Genomic DNA, 12164 nt, shown 5'->3' with positions numbered 1-12164 from the left:
GACTTTGTACAACCCTATAACTATCTTTGCTCAACTGAAAAGGAACATTTTTAAAGCTTTGATACATACTACCAAACTATTGCACTAAAAGTATTTTTTTATTATTTACTTAAACAATTCACAATTTCATGAAAACCTGAGGAAAGTGTCATTTTGGGGAAGGTAGTAGAGATTTAAACAAGGGGTGCTTAAGCACTGGGTCACATACTCAGCCCCCTTCATATTTTCTTTTGAGACAGGGTCTCACTAAATTGCTTAGGGCTTCCCTAAGTTGCTGAGGCTGGTCTCAAATTTGTGATCCTCCTGCCTCAGCCTCCAGCACTGCTGGGATTGTGGGCATATACTACCCCACCCCGCGAGGAAAACATTCTTTTTATTAAAAAACCCTCTGACCATATTGGATATAATAATTTTGCATTATCTTGTTATTCTGGAGGAAAAAATTGTTACTTTAATTTGCATTTGACTATTAGTAAAATTGGAAATCTTTTGAAGTATGAAGTATTTTTTATTTATCTTTAATTTCAAGCATAAACAAACGAAATCACCTACATTCTTACCTTAGAGAAACCAAATATTAATATTTTTATTTTCATATGTATGCATACATTTATTACATATTCTGCATGCCCCATATACTTTTAAAAATTTTACATACATGCAAAATTTTAGATATTTACTAGGTATTTTTCTATTTTGCTTACTCAAAATAAAACTATTTTTACAAATAAATACAAGAAGTTATTTTGGGGAATTTTTCACTATAAGTGAAATTTACCATCAAGTCTAAAGCATTTAGGGTTATTTTATTCACTATAAGGTTATCTATTTGGGCTCAGTTTTCTCATTTGCACAAAGTTTGGCAGGCTTTGAAATTAAAGTTGGGCTATCTTTGAAAAAGCAATTCAGAAGTCTCTATACTCACACATGTAAGCATATTTTCTTGGATTGATACTGTTATATTTAGTTTAAATTGAACATCTTTTAATATGTTTATTGACCACAAAAATAATTAAAACTAAATAATGTGCTTTTCCTTAAAAACAAGCAAGAAAATAAAATTTCAGACATTTTGCTTGGAAGAATATTAAGTGTACATATCATAAAGGTTCTAACTCAGTAAGTTAAATTAACCTTAAAATTTACTTGAAGATTTTATCATTCCCAATGTGTGACATCACTTTGTGGAACATGCTTACTCTTGGATTTAACAAATTTGTACAAATTCATCACAGTAATCACCCACTGTTTAAAAATATTTAAAAATAAACCATGGTCATCCACATAAAATCCTAACAGACATATACAGATATACATTTATGCAAAGAGGTTAAAATTTTAAATCCATTCTAGGCTAAATTTTAGACCAGGAAAGATTATCACTTTAGAGGGTTCACAGATATCTGTGTAGAATTTCTGAGTTTACAGACATAGAGAATATACATTATGAGTAACAGATGCAACAAGTGATGCAGATGTTCAGAGGAAGTCAAGATAAATTGAAAAGCTGGAACACTCAGGAAAGGCTTTCAGGTAGGACATGAACCTTAAAAGGGAGATAAGATTTAGATAAGTCAAAATCAGGGATAGAAGAGAGAAAAGAGGGAAATAGAGGGATAGAGAAGGAACAAATGTAGGATGTAAAAAAAGAAAGGTTAGAGGAAGGTAGGGAATGACATTTGGGGTTAGGAAGGATGTGATGATAAGTGTAATCAAAGGAAGATAATATACATAGGATGTGACAGGAATAATGTATAAAATCCACTGGGCTGAATCTAGGAATTCATATGGAAAATAGTAGATGAGGAACCAAAGGTAAATCTAAGAAAAGTTTTAGGGAGCTCTGAATGTTGGGTGACACTTGAGTTCTATTTCATGGGCAAGAAAGAAGGAAACACTGAAGATTTCCAAAGAGAACTATATTGACTGGGGCAGAGATGGACAGATAAAATAACACAATTCTTCACTAAGATAGGAAGATTGATGCCCAAAGAAATGGAAAGAGCAAAATATGAAAAAGAAAATTACTCAGAAAAGAAGAACTTTACCATTTGAACCAGCTATCCCACTCCTCGGCCTATACCCAAAGGACTTAAAATCAGCATACTACAGAGATACAGCCACATCAATGTCATAGCTGCTCAATTCACAATAGCCAGATTGTGGAACCAACATAGATGCCCTTCAATTGATGAATGGATAAAGAAACTGTGGTATATATATATACAATGGAATATTACTCAGCTATAAGGAATAATTAAATTATGGCATTTGCAGGCAAATGGATGAAATTGGAGAATATCATGTTAAGTGAGATAAGCCAATCTCAAAAATCCAAAAGGCAAATGATCTCACTGATAAGCGGATGATGACACATAATGGGGGGTGGGAGGGAGGCAAGAATGGAGGAAGGAGGGACTGTATAGAGGGAAAAGAGAGGTGGGAGGGGTGGGGGGGAAGGAAAAAAATAATGGAATGAATCAAACATCATTACTCTCTGTAAATGTATGAATATGCAAATGGTATGCTGTTACTCCATGTACAAACAGAAACAACATGTATTCCATTTCTTTACAATAAAAATAAATTTAAAAAAAGAAAAGAAAAGAAGAACTTAGAGTCTATGGTTACTATGTGGTTGAGAATCAGTAAGGAATGGGTATGAATGCCATTAAGGACCTATAAGGGTTTTTAAATCTATGTTATGGGATAGAAATAAGATATCTACAGTAGAGGCAGATGGTTCCCAGGGATTACTAGAAAAACATGTCCAATATTTCTTTACACAAATATGTACTACATAATTACCTGTCTCCATTGTTACAGAACTGAACAGCAACAACTTTGTCCTAAGAGATAAAAGAACAGATTTCTGGTTAAAATGTACTTATTTCTAAAATAGACAATGTATAAATGCAAAAAAAAGGTATAATGAAGTAGATTGTAATGCTATAATTTCCTTTAACATTAAGCTATTTTTCTAAAAAGAAAAAAATAAATTAATGAAGCATAAAACATAATTTTAAACAAATCTCTTTATAAACAATATATCAAGATATATAGTGCTGAGTATTCCTTTCCTATGTCCTGTACAAGAGACTATTAATCTGACTGAATAAGAACTGAAAGAAATTTCTCACATATTTTTCGATTTCATAATATAAATAAATCACTTTTTTGTTCCCAGTGGCTTAATCCTTTTACAATACATTCAAAGTGTAAGCTAAAACTTGGTATTTTCTTCACTTTATTCCTTTATAATACAGCTAAAATGCACCCTTAAATATTGCACACACTTTCACAAACCATAACTACATTTGAACTTAATTTTTAATACAAAGAAAATGTCAAGTATCTTTTTACTTATTTTTATTTTTAAACAATTACATTCTTCATATGTACTGAAGTAGTCCTAATTTATACTGTTTTGTGATTTCACTGTGGTATTTATCTGATAGGTTCTAAATTCTCAGTGCCAGGTGCAATAATTAGACATATTCTGAAAGAACATATTATGACTAATATCCATCACCGATTTTAACAGTCTATATTTAACTTTCAGATTTTTTTCTTATCTGGACCCCTGCAAATCAAACTACTAAATCAAAATTTCCTCATCACTTTACCCCTAAAGTCTTGCCCATTCATTTATTCTCTCCTAGCTTTCAATATACTTCAGCACACTTGTATACACACCCTACTTTTGGTAGTAACTGCAAAGATATCGTCTTATCATGCTCTAGCAGAGATTTCTTCTACTTAATGTCTCAGAGACCTTCAAGTGTTTCCTAAGTTTTTCTTTCAAAATTTAAATAATATTTCAGAATTTTAGTATCTAGGAATAAGTGTCAGCAAGGCAAGAGTTCAGCTGGATTCAGTACATCTACATAAGTACATAAACATTTCAATTATGTTTGAAAGATGGGACCAAAAGCAAGAGATTTTTTTTAAAAGCTCCCAAGAGAAGGTTTCTAACAGGAGTTTATCTTACCACAAATTTCAGCAACAATTGATTCTTCAAGTTACAAAATATTTTTAAATCACCTTTCAGAGAAATTGTGTGTGTATTATTGATGCATACTAATACTATTCCAAATGAAGTGTCAAAAGATTTGGAAAAGCTGAGAGCTTTTTACTGCTTAGTGAACTAGCTTGTATAGTGAGGCACATGAGATGTACTGTGAACTGAAACAGAAATGTCCTCATACTGCCCAGTAAATACTTGTTCAAAGAAGTAAGGCAAGAAAGAGAAGGAAGAAATATAAGAAAGTTATATACGGATATAACTAAATAATATAGCTCAACACTTTCTTTAAAAAAAAAAAAAGCCACTGGAGAGTGGAGATAGACTAAGAGGACAAGTGCCAGCTACCAATGGCTTTCACCCATGAAATATACCTGATTTTTTATATTTTAGACCATTGTTGCCAAGGAGAATTAGACTCCATAAGTTTTGATAACAATCTAAAAACAATCATACTAAGATAAACAAACCAAGTTCAGTAAAAAAAAAATTGGGGGGGATGTACCAGGGATTGAGCCTGGAGGTGTATAATCACTGGGTCACATCCCCGATTTTTTCATTGTTGTTGTTTGTTTTTGTTTTGTCTTGTTGTGTTTTGGTTTTGAGACAGGGTATTGTTAAGTTGCTTAGGGCCTCACTAAGATGCTAAGGCTAAATTTGAATGTGTGATTCTCCTTCCTCAGCCTCCCAAGCCACTGGGATTACAGGCGTGCACCACCACGTACAAGAAAAAGATGATTTTTACTAAGACATACTTAATATGTCATTATTAAAACCACAGATTGTAAGTAAGAAGCAGCTTGCACGTCTAATAAAACAGGTTAAAAAGAGAATTTTCACAAATTGTTAGTTCAGTGTTTGTGTATATAAAATGTGTATATTGTATTTCTTTTTTTATTGTGTACAAATAGAGCCTACATCATGTACTACAACAATAGTACATTCAGAATTTCACTTATCTTTATTATAAAAGAGTCAGATCTGAAAAGAGGAAATAAAACAATTTTCCAGGGGGTTTTAAAAACTAAAATAAAACATATTTAAGTTTCACATTTTGCTCTTACCGTATGTGATTCTAATTCAGCAATTTTTTCAGGGATCTCAGAACCCAAATAATATATTCTAATCACATGGTCTGTGCTACCTGTTGTAATGAACATTCCACCTGGAAGATTAAAAAGAAAACATAGTCCAAGGAGATTTATAATTCTCTCATTGCTTCCTTAGTTTTAAGCTACCTTGAATTAGTAGAAGGGTTTCAAGAAACACAAATTTGTCTTCTAACTATTAAGGATACAATAATTATTCAGAGAAAAAGACAAAATTCAAGAAAAAGAAGAGAAATGTTTAAAATGCCTATATCATTCACCCAACAAAATTCAACTATACATTAAATACAGGCTTATGGATTAAGAACATTAAAGCTCATAGTCTTCAAGAATTAATTTCTTTATACTTTATGCAACAGCATAATGTTCAAAATTATTTGTAAGATGATCTATACTTATAATTCTCTTTATAGAGGCTATAGTAGTTGAGTATACAAACTGAACTATTAACAATGAAACACTTTTAGAGATTAAATGCAGTGATGGATGCAAAACAATGTAAATACACATAATGCTACAAAACTGTACACTTATAAATGACTGCAATGATAAATTTGATGTCATGTATATTTTACCATAACAAAAAAATAAGGAAAAAAGGTTAACAAGTATAGGATTCCTTGCAATATAAAAAGCACTGTGTCACAATGATTACAGTTTCTGTAAAAGTCAGGGCAACATTGTGTGTCAAATGCGTGTCAAATGCAGAAAGGCACTACATATTTTGTTAATGGGTATTTGGAGCAGGGGTTACATTTTATCAAACTAGACCTACCTTGTATAAAATGTATTCAATTATGAATAAGATAATAACTAAAACATTACCACATGTTAATTAGTCAAAAAAGATTCAACTAGTATATAGTTTATATTTTTAAAATGCTTCCCCTTAACATACAAGCACATACACTTATTCTTCATAAAATTAAAAACACATTTTAATATTTTCTGCATTCAAAACATTCAATTTTTATACATACCAGAACTGAAAGATGAACATGATATCTGAACTCCAGGTCTTGATCTCTCAGTAAATTTCACTGGGCGATCTCTGAAGGAAACAGGATTTTTACAAAATGTTTATCTTGCTTATTTAATCTGTGAGAGTCTTTGTGGTGTTTTTCTGTTTTGTTTTTTTTTGTTCGAGATTATGGTCTTACTGTGTTGCCCGAGCTGATCTCAAATTCCTCCCCCGTCTCAGCTTCCAGAGTAGCTGAGACTACAGATGCATGCCACTGTGCCTGGCTTAATGGACAAGAAGCTTAACATGCTGCTGGATACTGTGACAATATTATAGAAAAAAAACTACAGGGAAGTGGCCAGTAAGTACTATCATTAAGGTTAAAATTAAATAAATCTTAGAAATATAATTTATGACAGTATTATTTCTACTTGTTAAAATATTACCGTGTTAATACTACTACCATTATGAAAACTTCAGTCTTCTTTCCAAGAAATGAAGCTCCTTACCAAAATTTTACATGAGTTAGTCTCTTCAACATTGATTTCATTAAAATTTTAATCTAAAATCTCTAAACATCAATTATAGTAGGTATGAATATGAATACAAACATGCATATGACATCTTTAAATATATAGACTATTAATAATACAGGTAGTAATAAAAATAAACATGTTTGATTGTTCACAACATTTCTAAAATTCTTTTAAACTTACCTAAACTTCATTGTTTTTACATGCCATTGCCAAAAACAGATGGTTCCGTCAGCACCAGTAGAAGTGAGGTATCTGGTTGTGCCTTTAGTTGATGGACAAAACTTTAAAAGAAAAATCTGATTCAAATATAAAGTTTCTATGTTCAAACTAATTTAAAGCACAGCATGTTTTCAGATTATAATCACTTTTTAATAATGTAATTAAATTCAGTTAAGAATTTCAGTTTCAAGACATGAAATTTCATAGAATAGTAAATAACATAAATATTTAAAATACCAAAATCTGTAAAATAAAAAAGAAGTAATTGACAATAGGATAAAATATTTCAGTCCTGAAAAATAACTACCTTGGGCTCTTTTAACATCATACTCTAATCATAATATTTTAATAACTTTCAAAGGAGAATACTCATTAAGTCATTACTAGTTAAACCATTAAAATGTGCTACATATATTTTTATATAGGAACAACTATGGAATTTTTACAGTTGATATGGATCATCAGAAATATACCAAAAACTTATGATTACAAAATTAATATTTAAGTATTTGGGTTTTAATATTTTAAAGACCAACTTCAATGAAGTATATTTTGTTCTTTAAAAATTTAAACCATTTTCCCTATGTAAATGTATGATTACACAAATGGTGTGCCTTTACTCCATGTACACAGAAACAACATGTATCCCATTTGTTTACAATAAAAATAAATTTAAAGAAATTTAAACCATTTTCAATTTTGTAAATTACATAGATCAAATCTTTGTTCAGATCACTGTGGAAAAATAGATCAAGGAAAAAATAAAGGTAAGTTACCATTTTTAAAGAACTACTACTGTGCTAGAAAGACCATGTCCTTTATCATGTAGCTTCTCAGGCTCTGAATTTCAGTATTTTATATACTCTCACAAGAGAATCTCAGAGAAGGGAGAGCCACAGGGCTTGATGTCTAAGACACAGAGTAAATTCAAAAATCAGACCAGAGTATCTAGTATGCCTGTGAGTTTTTAAAATCCCAAATAGTGATAATAAAAAATTTCCATTAATATTATGATTACAAATCAAAATATATAGGATTGCAATACATTCTGAACTAATATCAAGAGGAAATAATCAGTACAGATATTAAGTCATTTAGATTTCTTATTTACAAAAGCACAGAACCTCGAAAGACTTCAGAGTTAAATACAAAAATTATCCATAACTCCATATATGTATAATGTCAAAATACATTTTACTGTCATGTGTAACAAAAAAGAATAAGAAATTTTTAAAAATTAAATTAAAACAAAAAATTATCAATAAATATTATTCATTTACTGAAGTACAGTAAAGAAATTAGGATTCAGAGAGTGTGCCTATACATATTTTCCTTCCTAAGATAGAGAAGCTTACAATAGAAAATTTAATTCACAATCTACAGCAAAAGTCCATGAACTATGGCTCACATACCAAATCTAACTTTCATTCTATTTCTGAAAATAAGGTTTTATTGGAACATGGTCACCTTATATTATGTATGGTTGTTTTTGTACTATAAAAGCAGAGTTGAGTAACTGTGACAGAGATTGTATGCACTGTAAAGTCTAAGGTAATTACCATCTGGCCTCTAAATCTGCAATCCCTGATCTTGAAGATTGACAAAATTATCTATAAAATAATATACAATTTTATTAATTTTGAAGGAACACTCACTAAAGCCTTTATCATCTCCATTACATTTAACTTTTCTCATCAGTCACAATGGGGATCTGACCCATTAATACACCTTAATAGAATCATTTTAAATAAGAAATTACATTAGGGATTATTTAAGAAATGTGTATTCTAGACTACAAATACATACCAACTGTAGAAAAATTAGGAAACATGACAAAAGCAACTTATAATTTTACCATTTGGGGTAACCACTATTAATAGATCATTTTATCTACGCTGTGTTTAAAAAAGTAATAGAAATGAAGAAAAACTGAAAAGATAAAATAACACGAATTCATGTAAACCGTTAGTAAAGAAATAATGAAAAAAGAATGCCAAGTAGGAATCATTACTATGAAGAAAAATTAAACAAAAAAGATGAGATAACAGAGTACTTGTGGGTTACAACTGTAAAGTGGTCAGGTCTCCATGAGAAAATGACATTTGCATAAAGTACTTAAAAAGTGAAAAAACAAAGCATGTTAATATCCAGGGAAGACCATTCCAGAGATAATAACAAAAGCAAAGACAGAAATGTAACCTAGAGTATTCAAAAAAGCAAAGAAGACAGCAGGTAAAGCAAAGTGAGAAGGGAAGCAAATGTTAGGAGATGAGATCAAAGAGAGGGAGCTGGCTTGGAAGGTAGGACCTCAAGGTTTACTGTAGACTGGCTTTAATTCTAAGACTAGAAGTGGTTGAATGTTCTGAATACCAGTAACATAATTTAACTTCCATTTTAAAAGCCACCGGCTGCTGTGTAGAGGCTAGACTGGGGCAGGGGAAAGGGAAGGGAAGAAACAAGATCAATTAGAAGTTTAGTTCAAAAATCTAAACCACAAATGATAGTATCTTAAAATAGCTCATTACTGATAATAAAAGTTGATGAAAATTTTTAAGGTTCTAGATATATTTTAAGGGTAAGCCAACATGATTAGCTAATAGGCTGCACACTGGGAGAAAGATAAAAAGTCAGGGATGAGTTCCCTGAAAAATTAGAAAAATGAAATTGTCATTTGTTTAGACGGGGCTATGGTTTTCATGTTGAATGCTTCCTTGAAGATTCATATGTTAAAGGATTTAGTCCTCTGGGTGATTCTACTGGAAGGTAAGGCCTGATGGGAGGTTCTTAAAGGGCCAATGAGTGTGTGCCTTCAAGGGTTTGTGGGACCCCACTCAAAGGATTGTGGGACCCCGGTCTATCTTTCTGATTTCCTTTTGGATAATGTTAGCTCTTATACACAGTGCCTCCACCATGATGTGACTGCTTGCTCCAGCATGCTCCTGCCTTTGCTATTTATACTGTGAAGTAGGACAAAGTACAGCTGCCAAGCCTACACTATACCATTAGAACATAACTTTCAAAACTGTAAGGTAAATAAACCACCTTTTCTTTGTAAGTAGTCTTCTTCTGGCATTTTATATTTACAGAAAGTTAATGCAAATAGGAAAAGTTTGAGAATGAATAGGTCTAAGGAAGGCAGATAAGTTCAATTTTGAATATGTTATTTCAGATGCCTAGAGAACATCCATGTGATAATGACAAGTATGTAGCTGAATAAACAAGTATAAGAGCTAAACGATAGTTCCAAGATCAGGAAATGTTTGAAAGTTATAAATTTACAGATGCAATTCAAAGCCATGAGACTATATGAGATCACTAAGGGAAAGAATGTATTAGAGAAGAAGTGCATGAACCTACAAGGTGCCCCAAGATGTAAACAAAATGAGAAAAAAAAAAGCAAATGAAATTATGAAAAAATCAAACACTATCATAAACATTTTTAATATAATCAGATAGCCATCTTATATTATATGAAAGGATGTCCAATAATCAAGCCAGACATGATGGTGGAAACACATGGAGCTGAAAACCTTAAATTAAAATCCATTAAATAATTTTAACCAATCAAAATTTTGACATGAAAAAATTTCAAATCCAATACACACTGAAGCCAATTATTGCTAATTCCCTAAAAAAGGTGATCTATTATTAAAATAATACACAAAAATGGTAGAAATTATATTTCTCTGTGGTATCTTTGACCACAGTATAAAACTCTCAGAAGGATTTGTTTTGTTCTCAACATAAATAAGAAGACAAAACTGAAACTTGGTTAGTTTTGTTAAATAAAAGGTCTATTGGGACATGCAGGTCTTTAAACACAATTATCTAGTAAAAGCATTATATGGACAAATATTTAAAAGATGCCAATGTATTTTATGACAAATATCAAATTAAAACAAGAAATCACTGAAACTAAAAAATAAAAATTTGCCTAAGATTAAACTACACAAACATATTAAATCTGACTGTCAAACATTTTGCATTAAATATTAGCACAAAGCATGACAATATTCCAATTAGAACCTGTTTATATTTTAACAGGTTTCAGTGCACTAAGAAAACATTTACAAGATTTTCCCTTCTTCATAAATTCAAGTGAGATAAATAAAACATGTCACACTATATTTGAAGAACCTTTTGAATCATCTTTTTTACTTATTTCTAAAGGGAATTGATTTATATGAAAAGGGAACTTTAAAAGAACCTGTATCCAGAGTAGGAAAAAAACCCTTATGGGGGCATTTTTCTGATGCCATTTTTTGTGTTACTATCCATACAATGTAATAAAAAGTGAGACAATTCTCACCTTTACTACATACTTTAGAGATAACATGTTTCTTACCTGTATGGAAGTAATAGAAGCTGAATGTCCCTGAAGGACAGCAACTGGTGCACATGTTCGAAGACACCATACTCTTACAACTTTATCACAGCTGCCTGCAGCAATAAGAGTATTTTCATAGTTAACAGCCATGTCAGAAATTTCAGCAGAGTGGCCTCGAAGTGTAGCAAGGAGGCGTCCATCATCTGTAGCCCAAATTTTCACCAAACAGTCATCTGAACCCTACAGTAACACAAAAGGACAGAAGATTCATAATGAAAAAAATTACCATCCAACCCCTAAAAAAGCTAAAAGACAAAGTGATATTTTTAAAAGTTACTGCTAAGTCTTTGCTTTTGAGTTTCTTCTCTATTTATAATTCAGATGTAGTATCAAATACAAACTATGTCCAAATGATAAGACTGACAAAGCATTGTTCAAACTGGCATTGGCATCTAAGCAAAACTCCTCAGAACTCAAAATATTTTAAACTTACTTTTAAATGATGTGGCATTAAGTATTTCTGTCATTATTTTTCCTTAGATCTAACAGTCTTTATTCTTAATTGTGTGAATATTTTTTCTACAAATACTTCAAAATTCAACTTAAAGTCTCCTTCATTTCTCAGGAAACCGGAGGCCACTAATAATCTTCAGTGAAAATACTATCTCCAACTTCCTATTACTTCAAGAGTTTTAAGTATATTAAAAAGAAATTTTATTGTAATGTGGCAGATACTTAGTAATCTATTAAAAGATGGCATTCAGGGCTGGGGTTGTAGCTCAGTGGTCGAGCGCTTGCCTAGCATGTGTGAGGCACTGGGTTCGATTCTCAGCACCACATAAAAATAGACAAATAAAATAAAGGCATTCTGTCCATATTACAACTACAAAAAATATTTTTAAAAAGATGGCATTCACCATCCTCACTGCAATCATTAACATCCAAATATTTCAGTGATATACTTAGAGACATGAAGTCATCAATGGAA

General features: G+C 31.3%; 1 protein-coding gene across 3 annotated transcripts in view; it reads right to left on the bottom strand.

The window, feature by feature from the left end:
* The window catches only part of BRWD3 (bromodomain and WD repeat domain containing 3), a 136634-nt gene that overhangs the window by 61504 nt on the left and 62966 nt on the right, over positions 1-12164 (bottom strand). For all 3 annotated transcript variants that reach the window (XM_079123009.1, XM_079123010.1, XM_079123011.1), the window contains exons 8-12: positions 11195-11416; positions 6811-6911; positions 6114-6184; positions 5089-5189; positions 2809-2849 (exon numbers count right to left, since the gene is read on the bottom strand). In XM_079123009.1, the coding sequence (XP_078979135.1) occupies positions 2809-2849; positions 5089-5189; positions 6114-6184; positions 6811-6911; positions 11195-11416 (536 nt within the window). The remainder of the gene's footprint in view (positions 1-2808; positions 2850-5088; positions 5190-6113; positions 6185-6810; positions 6912-11194; positions 11417-12164) is intronic.

Source organism: Sciurus vulgaris (genome assembly GCF_902686455.1).
Source record: "Sciurus vulgaris genome assembly, chromosome: X".
Taxonomy (NCBI): domain Eukaryota; kingdom Metazoa; phylum Chordata; class Mammalia; order Rodentia; family Sciuridae; genus Sciurus; species Sciurus vulgaris.
The sequence above is the reverse complement of the archived record's forward strand: the minus strand, read 5'-3'. Positions and strand labels throughout refer to the sequence as shown.